The sequence below is a fragment of the Microtus ochrogaster genome, chromosome 17 (genome assembly GCF_000317375.1).
Source record: "Microtus ochrogaster isolate Prairie Vole_2 chromosome 17, MicOch1.0, whole genome shotgun sequence".
Classification (NCBI taxonomy): domain Eukaryota; kingdom Metazoa; phylum Chordata; class Mammalia; order Rodentia; family Cricetidae; genus Microtus; species Microtus ochrogaster.
The window spans coordinates 29580548-29601186 of NC_022019.1; the positions used below are offsets into that span (position 1 = coordinate 29580548).

Consider the following 20639-nt stretch of genomic DNA (forward strand, 5'->3'; position numbering starts at 1 on the left):
GGTTAGTCTTAATGTCGACTTGACACACCAACTAGAGTCATCTGACAGGAGGGAAGCTCAGTTGAGAAGATGCCTCTATAAGATCCAGCTGTGAGGCATTTTCTTAATTAGCTATTGACGCAGGAGTGCCCAGCCCATTCTGGGTGGTTCCATCCTTGGCTTGGTGGTATTGGGTTCTATAAGAATGCAAACTGAAGAAGTTAGTAAGCTGCAGCCCTCCAAGGCTTCTCCATCCGCGCCTGCCTCCATATTCCTGCCCCGTTTGAGTTCTTGTTCTGACTTCCTTTGGTGACAAACAGCAATGTGGAAGTGTAAGCCAAACGAACCCTTTCTTCCCCCAACTTGCCTTTATGGGTCACGGTGTTTCAGTGCTGCAATAGACACCCTAAGAGAGCTGTAGGGTAAGAATACAAATGTGTCGTCAATATCACATTCATTGGGATAGGATTACTCATTGTTGCCATGAGCTTGGCTTGGTTGATTCAAAGGACCTTGTTCTCCTGCTGTCCTCCAACCCCTCTGACTCATAGACTCTTTCTGACACTTTGCTCAGGGTTTCCTAAGGTCTGAGCGGAGGTATCTGATGAAGACATCCATATAGATCGCTGAGTTTCAAGGCTCTCTATTTGTAATGTCTGGCCATTGTCTGTATTTGTTCCCATCTGAACCAGACCTGCTCAGCAATTAGGAAGTAGACACAGATGGCTGAGTTCAAGGCCAGCCTGATCTACAGAGGTAGTTCTAGGACAGTCAGAGCGACACTGAGAAGTACTGCCATGAAAATTATAAATAAATAAATAAACGAATAAAAACCCTCACAAATATGTGTCTGTGTATGTACGTATATATACACAGACACACACATATATCTAAATTGAGCTATGTGTAAATGCTTGTTAGTGGCAATAAAAGAAGTTTGAAATAATGACAGGAGAAATGTGTTGTGCCTTACTGAGAAAACAATCTTAAAGTAAATTTTTTTTCTGGATCCTTCGCCCTTATGTAGTACTTATTTTGACTTATCATTAATATGCTTTGACATATTTCTAAAACAATTTTAAGATAATATCAACAAAGTAATTTTAAAAGCATGTCTTAACTCCTGAATTTGATTTTCAGTAGTCCTTTATTTCAAACAAAAGTCTCATTTTTTTATTTATATGGGTTTGCAGTTTGTTTCAAGAGAGGGTCTTTCTATGATGCATAGGCTGGCCTTAACCACATGCTCTTTCTCCCCTCTTCAGGCTGCCATGATAGGTGTCTGTTACTATATTTGAGTTTAAAATTTCTTAATACTCTTAAGATGTATATTTATGGATACCTACACACATAATTATACTAACTCCTGCATATCTTCAACACAGTCAGCCGGATTTACCTGTTGGGCATATCAGGATAAGTTTAAAATATTGGCCAGTAGAGATTTTGTGTCACATACTGAAGTCACCTTCCCCACTGTTACTTAAGAATGGCACGCTCTGGGCTGCCTGTAAGTTTACATCTTTGGCACACTGAACCAGAACCCAACTTGAGAAGAGACAAAATCTGCTTTGGCAAATGATCTGCCAACTGATCCATGAACAAAGGCAGGATTGGGTTGCCCTTCAAAATAAACCTATTTGAATTTTTTTATCTCCAGAGCACATTGTGTCTCTAATCTCGTGAAAGGTTAGCATTCTATCCATCAGAGCAAGATTGGAGTGTGAGGAGATGCCTGCTCTGGACGATAACTGCATGTGGACAGGAGCTGGAAGAGAAAGATTTACCATCTGCAAGCCCAAAGTGAAGGGAGTGGGCATGGAGGCGGTCACATGACCAGCTCAGCTTCCCAGTCAGGGTATTTAAATCAAAACAACCAAAGCAACAGACTGCCTGTCAAAGGAAAGTTTGCAAAGCTTTCAAAATAATTTTTCCCCAAACAGTTTTCTTAATTCTTCACACAGATTATGATTTCTTCTTGAAAAACATGCTACTAGTTCTCGGTTCTTTTCATAACACATAATAAAGAAGGATTAGAATGGTATCATGTTACTCTATACTTCATAAGCTGTGGTTAAATAGTAGCAAACAAAATATCTACTAAAGGGAATAAAAAACTCAAGTAGATTGTTTTAATTTTTCAACTGAATTTCCTTTTTTATAGTTTTTATTTATAATCTATACAACCCAGAAATTGAAATATACAATGAAGTACATTCATATATTGATATAAGTAGATTAAAATTAATTTGACTTAAGCGTAATGAAAAAAGTAAGATACATATATTAAGAAGAAATGCCTGGAAGCTCATGAATTGCCTTCTTAATCATAGTTTACTATGTTTTTAATTCTTTCAAATTTTATATGTGCATACAATATATTTTGATTGGGTTAATTCTTAAAGAGGATCAATTATTTTGATTTCATAAGGAGAATAGCCATCATACAAACATGAATATCATGTTTGGGTTTTTTTGTTGTTGTTGTTGTTTGGTTGGTTGGTTTTTAACTCTTCCCTTGGTGTTGTCCATGGAGCACAGGGCTCCTCACACACTACACAAGCTCTTTATCACTGACCTTGAATTTCCAATCTGATTTTGATGTTTTCTTTCAAAAGAGCATAAGGCCACAACTCCCTACAATGTACAGGCAACTTAGTAAGAAAGTGAGAAAAGATAGTCTTCCTGAGGAACAAAACACCAATAGGTCATCTGATACCAATCGATCAGCTCTGGAAATGTTCAGAAGCAGAGCTATACAGGCCGAGCAACTTCCACTCATGTATTTATGATGCATGAGTGCAAGCTGGAAAAGAAAGGAAGAGAAGATGTAATTACACTATATTCTCAAAAATAAAGGGAGTAGTTTTAAACTTATTTTAAAATTACTGTTAAAAATCTGTAAAATTACTGGCAAAGTTAATTTAAAGAATTTTAAGCATATTTAACCACAAGTCAGGTCACTTGCAGATGGTTAGCTGACATATAATATCTTATGTTCTTAGGTGCCTTAATTGAGAATCTCTATGGTTAATGTATTCACCCAAAGTTCTCCATACACCTCTGAAGAGAGACATCCGTGCACATTAGCCTGGTTGCACACTGCTGATACAGTTCAGGATTCCAGAATACCCTCCGGGCTCTGCTTCCTCTATCTCCTACCCGGTTCTAATTATATGTAAGAGGGGCGAAAGGAAGACATTGACTTTTCTCTTATTTTGGTATCACCACTAACAAGTTTTTGTAAAAACGTCTTTACAATTAGTCACTGTCTTTGTTAAAGTTCCAGCAAAATCTCGACAGAGAAAATGAGCCTGGACTCCGGGGATCGCAGCATTTGAATTGAAGATTTTAATTTGGGCTTAGTAATAAAGTAAAGAACGTTAGAGTTGTATTGTCTAGACATGGCATCAGTTGGAGAACCTTATTTGGGAAACAGAACTAGAAGTGTTCTGGAAACTCTTTGAATTGTCTCTGTGTGACTTTTTTGCTTAAATCGTCATCTCGACCTCCCAGTACCTGCGGTTTCAGATGGACCCAAAAGAATATCTTAAAATTTTAGCTTTAAGTTAAAATACTTTGATGCAATCTTCGTGCACCCTTGCACCTGTACAACTCAGCTTTCCCTGGAGTCTTTAGATCCTATTGTCTCTTCTATGTCCTCAAGTGCTCCCCTACTTAGCCTGAGTCATGGATTCTCCTTCTTCCTTGGCCATTAATTAGTTCTTGAACTGTCAAGTCCTCTTCTTTATCTTCCAATGCCTCATGTACCTTTTCTCCCTTGGGCTTGGATTCACTTGGCATCTGATAACCAGTGAAGGAGGGGGTATCTTTGAGTTGTGTCTGGCTCTAAGGAGATAAACGAAAATGAGAAGAGGTTAGTATAACAAACCATGGGCTTTTGGTACAGTGAGGCTTCCATGGTCTGTGTTTGGTGTGTGTGTGTGTGAGTATGTGCGTCTGTGTGTGTGCTCACCATCACTTCTCAGCCCATTCAATGTCCTTCATGCATTGATCAAAATCAAAGTTTGGGAGAACAAAGGAGCTGACCCCACCGAATTGGCTTTCAAATTCACAACTTCTTTTTTTTATTTTATATATATTCATGTATATACATATTATATACATGAATATGTATGTGTGTGTGTGTGTGTGTTCTTTTCCTAAGTACATAAATCAAACCTGTTCAATCTATACAATGTTACTTCTGTGTATATGTTATCAGGGCTGATCATTTGGTGTTGGATAACCAATAGTTTTTATCTTTTTAAGAATTTCTTTGTATGTATCTGTGTTTGTGTCTGTGTTTGCTGAGTCCATGCCACATACGCGGGAATGCTATGGAGAACCTAAGGTATTAGGTTCCTTGGAGCTGGAGTTACAGGCAGTTGGGAGCTGTCTAATGGGCATGTTGGGAACTATATTTGGGTCCTCTAAAATGAGCAAGTGTTCATGATCACAGAGCTACTTCTCCTAACATACAAAAACTCTACTTAAAGAAAAATAGAAGTTGAAAATTATAAGAAGGAAAAGGTGATAGACGAAGCAACATTAGTCCCTTGTGTCCATAATCCAAATTCCCTGTCACAGGGATTGACCTGAACACTGGCCTTGCTTCCACGTCCCATGGCTCACTCTTGGCGGTTTGATGGTGAAGTTCTTCTCCCAGTATTGGGTGAAGAAGGAATGGTTACTGTGGAAAGAAGTAGGTGTGTGAACTCTGAAATAAATATTACATAATGGATCTTTTTACATATAGCTACCATCTTCATTTTCAAGTTTAGAAGCTTCTTTCAATTGAGGAGAACAAATAGGAAATAATTTAAGTTGTCTTTAACACGGTTCTACTTTAGTCGTGTGAAGGATTCATCCACAGCTGTGGTTAATGCCTTCTTTAAGGGAAAAAAATGAAGCAGACTCCTGGGCAAGACCTAAGGGTATTCATGGAACAAAGCTACCAGACTATAATGATGCAAATGAACTGTGAATGTGTCTTCTGGTTCCCTGCAGTGTCCGGAGGGATGAGAAGTACTGTCTAAGGCTCAGAGCAGTTGTTTGCTGTTGGCAAAAACTGTCAGCAGATTTCAAACTTAATTCATGATTGTGGGAATTAAGAGTTTGTCTAGACCACCTTGAGAACACAGAGGCCTAATCAGTCTTGCTTACTTTAAAGATGTCTTTGGGAAAAATAAGCTACCTAGATAGAAGCACTTATCCCTCCACTGTGGGACAGCTCAGTGAATATGGAAAAAGTCTCAACTTCCAAAATCTGAATTCTAGTAAACAGTTTCCCACTTTGGTATCCCAAATCTGCCCTTGTCAGATGATCCTGTATTACTACTTCCTGAGAAATGCTGCATTATACACTTGATTATGAAAAATCCACTGCCATTAAATCTTTCCTGCTGACTTTACATTAATAGTAATAAATTGAGGGACTTTGGTGCATGGTATTGACTGTTTTTAATGAACACTTATGGTTATAAAGTGATGATTTATCATTAAAAATGTCTTCATGGGAAAGTCTAGCCGATTCGATAAATTCAGAAAATATAAAATGGCAGTGTTAAGTTGACCTGAATAATGCATTAAGTATACATTATTACAATATTAGTTGCGCATTAATGGATGTTCTTAATAATAAATTAGTGTTCTAGTACACTATTGTTCAATGTTTTATTATATTTTTGAAAATTAATTTATTGAAATGCAGTATTTCTTCAGAACTATAAAGTCTCCACTAACATCTAATTTGTAGAAATTCTCAGCAGACCTTGGAAGAAAGATAAACAAGTGATCTTGTAGATTAATATGAAGAGCAATTTTGAATTATGCATTTAGGGATTTTAATGGCTGATGTGTTTACAATTTTATGAAAATAATTATCGAATTGTAGAGAATGCTGTTTTGTGTTTTAGGGCATTTGACAGTTTTTGCAAGGTGTTGAAGACTAGTTTACATTCCTCTTCCTATTAGTTATCCTGAAGGGAATCTCACAGTGTGGAAATTTTGCTGGGTGTGGCTGAGTGTCAGTGTGCTTGCTGAACATGCCAGAGGCCTTAAGTTTAATCTCCAACATCACCACAAAAATAAGTTTAAAAAAATCACACAAAAAAGACATCTTTAGGTGGAAAAATCAAAATTGTTTTTAAAAAGCTAGCATCAAAACTGAATGGGCAACTGTTTCTTCTTTGGTTTATCTCCTCATTTAGATCCCAGTGACACTTTAATTTTCATAAGACATTTTATAGGGTTGATTGAATGATACTATTGAAAAATTTAAGGTTGCCTTGCCTTTAAGTCAATAAAATCATCTAATTTCTTAAAAATTGAAAGGTTCAAGAATTTATGTCTGTATTTCGCCTACTTTTTAGGGGGACTATAACGATGGATGCATGAAGCTCAGCTCATCGACAAAGTACATTTTAACATATCTGATGAGAATAATACCAAGAGAGAAAACTATTTTCCCACCACTCATATGAAAGTCAAGAAACTCATGGTTAGACTATCTTTCTGAGTATAAGAAATAAAGCTACAACAGGCTTTGTTTGATTAATTAATTTCATTTAAATGTTTAATTTGTTTATTTAATTTGATTTATAATTCAAACATTCAAGTGAGGCTTTATGACCCCTTGTCCCAGAGACCAGTAAACATACTAGCTGCTAAACACGTTTGATATCGTGTAAGCTCTCTGTTGAGTGTCCTTTATAAGTTGTGTTTCTCTGCTTGCTTTTCCCCACATTGAAAAGCATTGAATCTGTTTCTTGTTCCTGGGTCCCTGACTGGGAACTGAACTAATTGCCAAAGTGTTGCCTGAAGGATATTTGCGAGCTTGCTTGTGATCAAGTCACTAAATAGTAGACTAGGGAGGAGGACTCTGTTGAAGAAACAGCTGGCTGGGGTTCCAGTTGTGTTGGCAAGCACAGTCTTTGCCAGCCAGACTCAGTAAGCACTGGTGTAATATGGCAATCACTTCGCCAAGGACTTAGGATGTTTAAGGTCAAGCTGGCCACCTTTATGGAAATGCCAAATATCCCTCAGGAGATGCTGAATTAGGACAATGATCTTCCTAAGTTCCAAGGCCCTGGTGATTCCCATCACTTGTGATCAGAAGGACTATTCATAAAAATCTGTCATTAGAAATTCAGTTTGGTGACAGAAGTATGTGTATTTTTTTGTGCTGTTCAGCCGCATGTCACCACAGATGAACTCGAATCACAGTGTCCTTGCTTCCTTATGTGCCTTGGTCTTGGCATTGAGACATTTAGCAGAGTTAGGACCTCATCCTTGAGAATCTTTTTAGTCAGAGCAAACAATATATGTAACCATTAATCAAAAGCTATCACGTTTCCCTAACATAAATGTTAAAACTAACATTAAGCTATATTAGCACAGTGTCAAAGGACTCAAGTGTGATATCATTCTAGTATGAAGATATGATTTATATGTAACTTACAAGGAATATGCAAATATACCCTCTGAGTGTCTTATTGATAATATGTGTGCGCTGTTATAAAGTGATGTATGGTCACATCTATCATAAAGTAGGACACGTTTTGGTTAGATAGTTTATCATCCATTGTTAAGCCAGTCACTGTTTTGTACCATAGCAAAAATCTTATGTTTTATGGTTTATTCTCTGCTCTCACTGATACAATCTTTTTGAGGAAAATAGAAGCCTAGTGACTTGATCATGGTACCCAGTCCCAAGTGCCTATATCCACTAATTAATATTAGAGGCAAAAATCACACAACCACAAATAATTTTGTAATGATTCCAAAACTTTCGAACACATCTTGCAATTTGAATTTAATTATGGTTGCATCCACTCTCTCAGGGATGCGAAAGCTCATGTCTGATGTACAGTAGGTGTATGCAACAAACATATGGGCCCAAATATAGACCTACTGAAGGTAGCGCCACTTTTCAGGTCCCGTGTCTTATGATAGTCCTCATTTACTAAAGCTCATGTATGATTTACATAAGGTGTATGCAACAAACGTATGGGCCCAAATATAGAGCTACTGAAAGTAGAGCTGCTTCCCAGGTCCTGTGTCTTATGATAGTCCTCATTTACTGACGCAATCCATTTATTAATCTTAAGTTAAATTTTGATATGTTTATTTTTTCTGCTAACTTGTAACAGAGAGATAGAAAAGGTAAATACATGTATTTTTCTATATTGTTTTGGTGTTAAAGAGTGTCCTGTGAGAAGTAGGTTGGCACTCACTTAAGGGACAGAAATGTGGTTATAATAATCCTTCAAACAGAGGTATTTGGTACTGTATTCTGTCACTTTGAAATCAACTAGGCCTCTGTTAAGTCCCAGAAAGATCTAAGATATGATCTTTGATATAATTAATATAGTTTATAAAAATGTAGGAATAAACATATACAGAGTAATAGGAAATGTGAGTTAGGAGATACAGGAGTAGCAGATCAGCAATAAATTGATATTCTTACAACACTTTCTCTCAATAATTATATATTCTCATTTCTCTCTTTATAATTTCAACCCCATAATTTTGAAAATGAATTCTGAAGGTCTACATCTTATATAAAATATGATTGATATTTAAGAAAAATCTCTGATATGATTTGGCAGACTATCAATTCAAAATAGATATTCCTTCTTTTCTCTCACATGCTTGTCTTTCTAAATTCCTTGTTAAGGATTAAGAGTGACAGGCTCATATTTATTTAAAACACCAATATGAAATCAGAACTCCAAAGTGAGTTTTCTCAGGACAGGACGTTTTCCACAGAATGGAAGGGATTCTCTCTGGGCCAGACTGTAACACATGAGGCTGCAGAGCAGTTTGGGAGTTCACACTGAGGCAGCATACTGGGACTGTTCACACCAGGGCAGGCAAGTGAAGCCTTCGGGATGCTGGCGGGCATTGGGGAAGATGTCAAGGTGTGATCAATAACCAATATCACACACAATAGAACAGAAGCCACCATGTGGTTTATGTGCAGATGCCTGTAAATTGGAACATGGAACATGGCATGATCTGAATGATTATATGTTTGCATTTGAAGGATTTTAGGGAGGTAAATCAATAGTGTCCCTAAAATGTAGTATTCTCTCTCTCTGTGTGTCTCTCTGTGTCTCTGTGTCTCTCTGTCTCTCTCTCTGTCTCTCCCTCTCTCTGTGTCTCTCTCTCGTTCACACACACACACACACACACACACACACACACACACACAGAACTTGGATCCAAGTTGTATTTCACTGAGATATATGTTTTCTATCTACATCCATTCATGTACTTTCATCTCTACTTGAGATTCTACATAACAGGCACCTTACACAGAAATGAAACATTGACCTCTAGGGATCTTAGTCTGGAAACAACCTCTATTATGTTTCCTTTCATTTAAAATGTGCCTCTTGATTGAAAGAAAGCCTTGAGGATGACAATGTCTGGAACTGTGCTTTGCCCAAGCTGGAGTGGTCAGCTGGGCAGAGTGATTGGACCCCCCAGAAGGTGCTGTAGCCATTCTTCTTGTCATTCCGAGTGAAGGCCATGCTGCTGGCATCTAATAGGTAGAAGGCCAGAATGCTAATTACATCCTATGGTGCCCAGGGAAGAACTGATTGAACACTGCTGTCCCTGAGACACCTGCAGTAGCAGAGCAGAATCTGACCGGGAAATGCTAGGCCATGGGCGACCCCATGCCATCTTCAAGTAGGACACGGCAGCAATCTGTGCCTTGACTTGCTTACGAGATCACAGCCCCTGGACAGCGGAAGACCACTGGCCATTTCAGAATAGTGGTTATTGTTTGTTTCTTTGTTTGTAGACCACAGATGAAAATAAATGGAATTATGGGTTTTCCTACATTAATGCAACCAATTAAATCAACATTTTCCTGATGGAAATATCAGGGTATAGTATAAAAACTTTTTTTTTTTTGAAAAAAAAGAAATGTGCTGAAAGCTGCCAGACAGCTGTGAAGGAGGAAGGACATTTCTATTTAGTTGTACTTGAAAAAGCCGTGGAAAAGGTAGGTGAAGACTGTGTAGTGTCTGTGAATTCCAGCCTTTATTGGTCATCACTTCCAGAAGCATTCTGTCCACAAGGACGTTCCTCATCCAAACCATTTCATAGCTCAAGTCTGACCTATCCTGATTTAAGGGAGAGGGAATGGAAAAAATGAGATTAAGGAGAAAGTACAGGGTGAGACTCACCCCTGCACACCTGGAATCTGTCTGGAATCTTGGCAGCTGCAACTGTCAGGAACCACACGGTATCCACTCTTTCAGTGATAAAATTTTGTAGGTTTATACCATCACTCAAAAATATTTCTTTATTCTTTATTATGCTGTGTGTTTGTTTTGGGTGTTTTTAGTGTGTGTGTGTGTGTGTGTGTGTGTGTGTGTGTGTGTGTGTGCATACGTGTGTATACCCAGGCACATGTCTCCTTCCACTACGTTGATCCTGGAGATCAAGATCAGGCCATCAGGCTTAGTATCCCAGGTTCCTATACCTGGTGAACCATCTTACTGTCCCTGAATCATCCCCATGGAACAAGCTTTCCATAAATATACGAAATCAGGTCTAAAGGTACATACTAGTAATCTAGCACCCAAGGTGCCAAGTAAAAACTATTGGGAGTTTGAGGCTAACCAGAGCTATCTGTGATCCAATCTCATAAACTCAAAACTAAACAACAAAAAAGCATAAACATAGAATGAAAGATAAAAGTAGACAGGAAGTGATGTCACAGTGTGCTCTATCCCACCTGCCTTAACTCCACATGTCCTTACACAGGCCACGCTTGTCTTTAGTCCTGAGAATAGGATGTTATTTCTGGCCTGATGGGAGAAAATTTTGCTGTGTCCTACACTTTGTAAGTTTTCAGGAAGCCTCAGCCTACTTTTCCTTCCGCCAAGTTATTCTCTTTGGTCCTGCATGGGACCTTCCCTTCAGTCCTTCATGAGGATGCATCTTTTGAAACTTTTCTGAGCTGTACTTTGGGCATCCCTTGGCGCCTGGAGTGGACGGTTTGCCCCGATGAGGTCTCTCAAGCACTGGTCAGCATTTTATTCCCTTGCTTTTGCAAGTGCGGCAGTTTTTCTCTACATATGGTTCTCTGACATGGCGGCCTGCCCTGCAGCTAGCAAATGTTTGCACAGAAATATCTGCTCTAGATGAAGAGAATCTTCCCAGGGCTTCTGCTGCCTGGGACAGTTCTTTCGTGCACCCCTGAAGCTTCCCTGAGCCCTGAGCAGCTACCTTTGATGTACATTTTGTGATTAGGAAAGAAAAGAGAAAATCAAATAGCATTTTGTTCAGCCGAGCTGTATCTCATAGATGAGAATTTTGTTGACTGAAGGCTTTCTCAGATGTGAACTTTGCCCTTTCCTATTAAACAAAAGGGTTACACTGAGATTGCCTTTTCTTTGATTTCTTCTGAATTTATTCTCTTGGATATGTTAGGGCATGATATTTCATCAGCAAAATGGATGAGATAATTGTTTTCTAAATCTCAGGGTTTTTTTGGTTTCTTGAGAAAGAAATCACCCAAGCATCTAGTCCCTAGTTCAAAGAGTCACCCTTCAAAAGGCAGACGCTACAGACTGGAGATCATGAGGGGTGCATGCTGTGTTGTCGAACTCTAGTTTTGCTTCCTTACTAGCAAACTTTTTAGATAATGACACACCCTTGGACAAAACATGGCCATATTATTTAAATGACTGTTCTCTCTGTTTCTATTTTTATTTTGTTTGATAAGCATATTATTAACTAGCCCAGACTTGCGTTGAACTCCTGATATTTTTTCCTAAACTTCTCAAATGCTGAGATATACCACCATGCTTGGTCTAATAGAATGTTTCTTGGGGCAGATGGATTAATTATAATACCTTATTCTCTATACTCAACCAAGAGTACTAATTTAGACAAAAGAAAGAACAAGATGGAAAAAGCAGGCCATCTTTTCTAGCCATTCACCATCCAAATGGGATTGTGCCAAGTATATCAGAATTCCTTTGTTAGAAGAGACATCATTGGTAATAGGAAAATACAATTTCATCTCTGGAGATAAATACTATGCCATCATTGGTGAAGACAGAGGTAACGTAGGATAATCAAACATTATATATCTGACTGTCTGTCATCTATCTAATGTAATGTTTCTCTCCTCTGTAACTCTACACCACACTCTTGATTACTAACTAGTTTTTGCAGAAGGCTGTACTCTGTGTACAATAAATTAAGCTTTAATTCCAGAGTCCAATGGAATAATTGACCTCAAAAACAAGAAGAATGAATAGGCTGTTCAGAGCTCATGATTAGAAGGTTCTTTCCAGTCTCTATAATCGTATTTTTCCATTCAGTGATTTTGGTATTTTTTTCTACCTTCTTTCAGAATCTCTAACACCTGTCACCCTCCTGGGTCAGCACACCCAAGCTCTCCTTTCCCTGTCACCCTCCTCCTGGGTCAGCACACCCAAGTTCCCCTTTTTCTTGGTACTAAGATTAAAGGTTTTACTTAAGATATTTTTATACTTGGACATTAAATATTAATAGCATTATTGCTCCATTTTAGGGCCAACTAACTAGCTGCTATTTATGTAATAATAGTTTTTGTAGGCATTTGACCTCATAAAGTCGTAAGTCAAGCTGGCATGCCATATTCACAATCATCTGCTTCAGTATTCACTCTCTTTACTGTATCCTGAAGGTTAAAAAGTTTATATCTTTCAACTTACATTTTCTTAGCTAAGATTTTTAACTGTAGAAATTTATTGGTACTGTGATAATTTGATACCTCTTTATAGTGAATAAACATTAAATCAGAGTAGTTTCTATTTCCTTATACTTAAACACTTTAATTTTTTATTAACACACCATTATATATATATATATATTTGTCTGTGTGATATATTTTATACATACATCTAATATGTCCTGATCACACCAGGAATATTAACACTTCCATCTTCTTCCTAGTCACAAAGGTTTAATAATGTATAAAGTAGTTTTGCTTTTAGGGAATATAAAACTATATTTTCTGGTTGAAGTAAATTGCACAGATTCTATTAGTCGTGGAGACTAGAGAAAGTCTTAAATTTTGACACATCTGTGATGAACAGAGTTTCTCTATTCAAGAGAAGTAATATACAGAAATAAAAACTATGGGAAAATATGTTACAAACTGGGTGCAAATATTCTTTATTAAAAATCTTAAAACTGGGAAAAATCCTGTCGCAATTAGGCTTAGCTAATGTCTGTAGGCTGGAACTAGTTTCCCATTTATTGTACATAGTAAGCTTTTATTAAAATAAAAATAGCAATGTAAAAATAGAGAAGTATTCTGTCTCCAAAAAAGACAACTCAACAGAGTTCTCCATAAACTCCATGTTGCCTTGGCCTTGTTTGAAAACAGAATAAAGTAGTTATGATCAGCGGGGATGCAAATTAATTATCTAGAAGATGTTTAATTCCATATGAATCTGAATGGAAGTTCTAGGCTCCAATTCTCAGGAAAGCCAAATTAGTTTCTAGAGACCCTGTAGAGGAGGGTCTACCAATTTTCCCTTCTGTGTTTGGGAAAGAACTGCCCAGAGCTCACAAAGGTGGGGAGGGGTGTCTTCCACTTAGAAGGGAGGACATAGCTTCCAAGAACAGAAGGAACTGAAAGAGTCAAAGAATCTTTTCTCAGCCCTTTCTCACCAGTTCACACTCCGAAAATGGGACGCAAACCTTGAAACCATTTTCTCAGGCTCTCATTTGGAGAATGACGTCTATGTTGATGCATCTCTGGCCAGCACGAAGGACCACCAGTGAGGCTGCCTGAGTCCACTGGCTTTAGTCTGCATCTTAGTACACCAGGAAATGTAGAAACACCCACATGTGGGAAGGAAGAAATCCTTTGTTAATAAACGTTTTTCCCTAAAATGCTCCAAGTCAGAAAGGCCAGCCTCAGTATTATGCTTGAATTCTATTAAGTGATAACTTATATTTATAATAATAATTCAGGCTATCCCATGATTTTCTTATTCATATAGCCATCTTAGTTATTTCCTCTATAGCTTTAACTTTAAGTGATATGATTGCTTGATGACTTATTAACAATATCACAGGATATTGTTAGTTGGTTGTTGAAAGGAATTTGAGAGAGTCAAAAATATTACATTGATTTTAACACACCTTTTACCAATATAAGCAATTTAACTGAATTATAACCTATGCTGCCACCCATTTGTAAATAAGCAGAGGAAATGTGATTATCAGTATGCATTTATTGTTACATTAATGATGAACCTTTGCCCATTATATCCGCAGTTTATTTTGATGAACTTCTGTCAAGTCATTATATTTTCTAAAATTTAATAATACTTGGAAGAATAATTGAGCCATTATTAGAAAGGCATCAATTGTTCATCTAAAATTAACTGATGTTTGAAACTGAAATCATGGAGCCTTCTGATTTTGTTGAGTACTAAAAAATAAGTTGTGAACAGAATCTCAATGCTCCTTAATAGTCCAGTAATAATCATAGGATTGTTTTCCTGTATAGCTGCACATTAAATGTGCCTATGTTATGCAAGAATGTAGCTCAGTGGCAGAGAACTTTCCTTACGAGTGTGAGGTCCTAGGTTCGAGTCTCAACTTCACCAAATGAAAGAAAGGAAGAAAGAAAGAAAGAAAGAAAGAAAGAAAGAAAGAAAGAAAGAGAAAGAGAAAAACTAAGCTATTAAGGTAAATAGTCATATTGTGCTTTCCACAGATTATTCATGTATGGCTGCTTTCTTATTTGCTGTCTAGAATTTTTCCGGGAGCTGCTGGAGAATGCAGAGAAGTCCCTAAATGACATGTTCGTCCGGACCTACGGCATGCTGTACATGCAGAATTCGGAGGTGTTTCAGGACCTCTTCACTGAGCTGAAAAGATACTACACAGGGGGTAACGTCAACCTGGAGGATATGCTCAATGACTTCTGGGCTCGGCTCCTGGAGCGGATGTTCCAGCTGATAAACCCCCAGTATCACTTCAGCGAGGACTACCTGGAATGCGTGAGCAAGTACACCGACCAGCTGAAGCCCTTCGGAGATGTGCCACGGAAACTCAAGATCCAGGTCACGCGCGCTTTCATTGCGGCTCGCACCTTCGTCCAGGGCCTGACAGTGGGCAGAGAAGTTGCCAACCGAGTTTCCAAGGTAACTGAAGGCGTTACAGTTGGTCTTCCTTTTTTTCTTTTAAAAAAATGGTTATAAAAGAAATTCCAGCAAAAATTCTAATTCCAGATGGTCTCTGCTCTTAAAGTCATTAGGTGCATGTCCAAGGTTAAATATATTTTTTTCTTTATACAAGAGAAAGAATTTAAGCAGTTTCTTATGGTTTAGCAATTAATGCAAATATTTATCAGCACTGTAGCAGAGTTTTCATAGCGAATACAGTTCAAACAGGGTGGCTTGCAGCTAGCGTCACCACGTGAAATTGGGGGATAACCGCCCGTGGACGGGTCCACTCAGGTTCTGATACTCCAGCGAATGACAGCGCTCTCCAAAGATGCTAAAAGTAGAAACAGGGCAGGGGCACCTGGCGTCTCTTCTTTATCAGGGTGGCTCAGGGCCTCATTGGTGAGAGTGGAGCCTTGCCTGGTACCTGTGGAAACAGAAGCCCGTGGGCTGGAGGTGGGGGTTCTAAAGGATACAAAGGGTAGGTTCTGGAGGCTACTTCATCCTTTATCTTGGTAATTCCATGCTGTGTGTTGTGATGGTCTTATGAGAAAGATAAATCACTAATCCACTTCGGGGCCTCGAGGATAATGTCTGTAAACCTCTAATGCAAGGGATCATTCTGGGCCACCGGCTTTCAGCGTTGAACGTTTTCTGCGGGGAGCGTATCTGCTTCTGTTTAAGCTCTGCCTTGACATTTAACTGCTCTTATGAGGTGGGCCTGCCCATTTATGAGGTCAGCCCTACAAATAACCTAAAAGATGATTTATATAAGAAGCCAAGGGAAAACAATATATAAAAGGAGCCTGGTATTATCTCTCTTAAAGAAGGTCATATTTGTACAGAGATTATTGCCAAACAGTATTTTTTTTATTGCAGGTCTGTGCCCAAGAGTCCCAGAGTTGTATTTTTTTTCTTTTTCTTTTCTTTTTCTTTTTCCCCTTATTAGTACTACTCTGAAATATTTCCTTTTTGTTCTTCCTTTTTATCTCATCATTTATGTCTTGGCATAAAGACAGTGTAGTCTACACTCTTAAAGATATCTGTCTCTGGCATGACTTACAAAATTCCTAGCAGTCCATTTTCATAAATTATCAGTTTCTAAAATGTTACAGCTTATGAAAGCATTTTTAAAGGGCTTCTAAAGCAATAATCATAATGAATAAAATGATATAAAGATCATATAGCAAAGATATCTAATGTGGTATTTTTCATTGTACATCAACTCTATCTGACCTATCAAAGGAATAAGTTCCTCAGAAGTGGTTTAATAAGGAAGCAGCCAGGTGGAATATTGAAACAATGTATGATTCTGCAGGGATGATGTGGAAAATTCAGACAAGTACAGGAAGGAAAGGTGTGTCCTATGTGCCATGACCAAGATATAGCTTTCTGTAGGACATAAATTAATGAAATTGTAGTTCAATAAGTTAAATTAAAATGAAGTCACAAAGGCTTTAAGAGGGGGGCCTTCACTGCTGTTGGAGCATAAAATATCTATTTGCAGAGCCGGGGGTGAAAAGCATGGGTAAATATGTGCACTGTTTTTGTTCTTGGTGTTGAGTCCATTTCACGAATGTGAGAAACATTTGGCTTATATAGTATGAAGTATAGAAGATCCCAAGAAGACAGGAATGTATACGTTTTCCTGTAGAATATCTAAGGAGCCAAAATGAAATGTAGTCTAATGACCGTTTTTCCCTTTTCCCTGAGGATAGCATTAATAACGGCCCAGGATTTCTTCCGTGGTCTTTCACAGGGAGTTGTCCTCTTGGGTATCTGCTTGTCAGTTTCTATTATGATGAAGGACATTAGGAACTAACCATGAGTAGAATATCTCCTTCAGAGTTTTCAGAAATTCATGAGGGCTCTGTTATACAAAACCAGTTTCTTTCTTTCTATAAGCGCCAGCTCCCGAGGTTTGGGGTATAGTTTGTGGGTCCTATAACTGAAAATGTTAACTATTCTATACAGATCTTGGCTTAACTTAACTGGGGTCCATTAGTCCTAACCATCCCAAACATAAAGCCCTCATTGGCATTTGGTCTCGGAGTTTGGCACAGGAAAAGATGAGATGATATGGAGCTATGCGGGTGGGAAGATAGACAGACAGCAGTTGGGTAGATAAAAGAGGGAACTTCACATTCAAAGAAGCTGAGTGATTGCTTTTATGAAATAATTTGTAACTCACAGATTTTCAGGTTTTCACTTTCTTGTTATAATTTCCAGAAAATCTGCAGTAGATTAGAAAGGCAGCCGTTAGTTCGATGGTGGCCTTCTAACTACTGTGCATACCAAGGGAATTATAAAGGTTAACAGCCTGAGAGGAGAAGAAAGAACCAAATTTGATGGTTCGGCCTCTACAGGGCAAAAGTGTCCACATCTTCTGCTGATGGAGAGACTTAGCATTGGTGGCAGAAGTTTAAAGAATTCAAAGGAAGTTCAAAGGTCAAGATCAACTACTCTCATCATCGTACTTTGGGAATTTGGTTCCCTCCAATTTCTCCTTTTATTTAAGTGACAATTTAAGTCTTTGAAAGCAACGTTAATAGTGTCTAATTAATTGTTTTGACTAGAAAATTAGCTTTTTTGGCAAAACACAGCAGTTTGAGACAAATGTTTTGACAGAACATATTAGGGAAATTCCTTTTTTAAAAGTGGAAGATTAATTTGTGAGCCTCAACTGAATTATGTCTTAAACTTAGGCTTGCCAACTCATGGATACAAATAATCCTTCTTCTAGCCTTGAAAATGGGGAAATCATATTTTGTGACCACAGCCATAGTGCTGGGTGAAGCATTGTGTGATTATCTAGTGAGCACCTAAGGTCACTGAGCTAGGATTGATTTTCTGTGTGGATTCCCATTTTTGAGCATGGCAAGAGTTTTGCCACATGGAGTGTGAGACTTTTGTATAGTGAATATAGCACCCATGCTTTAGCTGAGCCCATCGAAAATGACCTGTCTAGTTGGACACATCCATGCCCCGTAACTGCCCTTGTTCCCTGCAGTGACAGATGCACACGTGTCCAAGTAGAAATGTAGACGAATTTTTAAAGAGGCATTTTTGAACCAAATGCAAGTAGAAACATCTTCATTGCCCCATCTAGACGATATCAACAGTGATCGCTCCACACTATGGAGGCCTTTGGAGCATAAACATGAACTTTACCATATTCAACATTTGGATCTCACAAAGCTTATTTCAAGAAGGAAACCCATAAGCTGCCAAAGATGACTCACTATTGATACTATCCTCAAACACTGGGAAGCTAAGCAATACCACTCAGGAACATACAAAAGAATAAATAAATGCGGTAAACTCAGAAACTTCAGACTGAAAATGAAGATCGCACAGTGATGCAGCTGATGTTGAGCTGTGCAGTCAGGCAAAGCCTCGGTGGAGCTTTTAAAGCCTCAGTGGAGCTTTCGCTGGCTAGCTAGTGCTAGATTTAGAGGATGAGGGAAGGATCTACATGCATCACATGTAAGATATTTCCATCAAATAAATTAGTGTAAACAAATTCTTTACCTGTTGGCCAACCATGACTGTTTTTATGTGTAGGTATGATCCTGTTTATAAACTTCCACACACATACACACAGAGGTATAACCACAAACAAATGTATTTCCCAGCCCCCACAACACAGTAAAAGCTGAAAACTGTGCTAAGATCACTCACATCAACTTTCCAAGTCATGGCATTGATTTATTCCATAACAATTGAGTCAAGAGCAAAGCAGAGAACCATTGCATCTGAAATACTAAGAGATACTGTCATCTATATCTCTAGTCTTTCTTCCTATACTTTGAAAGGCAAGTGTGGCTTTTGTGTTTTAGGAAGACATAGGAATTTTTATTTTGCTTGTGTTTTCTGAGCAAGCATTTGCTTTTAACTGAGAAGACGAAGAAGAAAATTACCTACCACAGTAAATATGCCTACCCGGGCCCTCTCTGATCACATTGGAAAAACATTCTGGAAGAAATACTGCATATTCTACTTATTGGGGAAATTGGAATTGCAATCTGTTTTTAATATTTGAAGTTTGAAAAATTTTAAGATGTAAAATAACACCTGTGGTACCTATCACCCGAATTATTAGTTTATTCCTTCTGTAGTAACGTGTTGATTCGAGTTGATTTTGTGACATTTTGTAAAACTGAAAAGGACGACAAAAAGGCCACAAATGGAAGAATCATTTTCATAGTTCATCTGAGGTTTGTGTATTCTCTTCTGTAATTGGTGAATGTCCAATGGACCAGTAAAACCTCAGTTTTATATAGTTAGAAACATAAAGTTAAGAAATTCACTTTTATTCTTTCTTTGCTGTGTTGTTTGTGAACTGCATAGGTTTGCTGCTCACAAGCACTGGAGTACCTCTCTCCCTCTCTCTCCCTCTCTCTCTCTGTCTCTCTCTCTCTCTCTGTGTGTGTGTGTGTGTGCTCACTTGTGTGTGTGTATCTTTTGTGTGCATGCATGTGTGTGTATGATAGAGAGAGAGAGAGAGAGAGAGAGAGAGAGAGAGAGAGAGAGAGAGAAAGAGAGAGGACAACTTTTGGGAGGCAGTTCTTTTTCTTTTACCAAGTATTCTTCAAGTGATGGAACGCGGATCTTAGGTCTTGGTAAACAGTTTGGTAGAAGGTTCCCTTATCTGCTGTGCCATCTCCTCGGCCTTTAAAAAAAGTTACTCAGAAAGAGTAGATATATACAAAATAATTGGTGAGCCAGGCAGTTGTAGCTCATAAGTTCACTTAGATATCTAGGCTTACTGCTTCGTAGTTATTGCTGTCTACTTTATGCCTTTGGATGCCACATGCTTGAAGCTCATCATTTAAAGCATCATTTCACACCTCTCCAATACTGCTCAGGTTCTGCCTGTTCTCCAAGCATCCTTCACCGTCAAAAGGGCCTGCATTGTTTACCAAGCAACACCATATCTTTCAGCATGTTATTTCCAGGCTTAGAGTGTACTAAGTTCTTCTCCATTCCTAAAACATTTATTGCACTGTATTCTTACAAGGTATAAGAATTGCTTTTATTCTCACTCTCTCACTTTAATTTGCTTCATCTTCATAGCTCAAAGCACAAAAGTGCTTAACATATTAAACACACCAAACCAAAGTTTACTGAGAAATATCCTCCGAACAGCTGCAGTCTCCTTATGATCAGACAAATGCTGGGTCACTGGGCTCAGCTGTCTAAGTATATAGGAAGCAGGAGTTGATAATGCTAGGGGCAGAATGGCAAGAATCTTGTTCCCATGAATTTCTTACTCATGGTTGATTCATTTACTCCTCAAAATGAATAAAACGTTGAAGATGAATTCATCAGGAAGAAAAGGTACCTGTTTTAATGGAATTATAACATAATTCAACCATAAGTTATTAAAAACAGACATAGCTCAAAAAAGAACAAGAAGGAAAGACATACAAATAGCTTTTTTTTTTATATTTATTTATT

The 20639-nt window shown here is 38.1% G+C and overlaps 1 protein-coding gene across 2 annotated transcripts in view; it reads left to right on the top strand.

Moving 5' to 3' along the window:
* Gpc6 (glypican 6) overlaps positions 1 to 20639 on the top strand; it is a 991863-nt gene that overhangs the window by 473903 nt on the left and 497321 nt on the right. For both annotated transcript variants that reach the window (XM_026783266.1, XM_013349339.2), the window contains exon 3: positions 14767 to 15158. In XM_026783266.1, coding sequence (XP_026639067.1) covers positions 14767 to 15158 — 392 coding nt within the window. The remainder of the gene's footprint in view (positions 1 to 14766; positions 15159 to 20639) is intronic.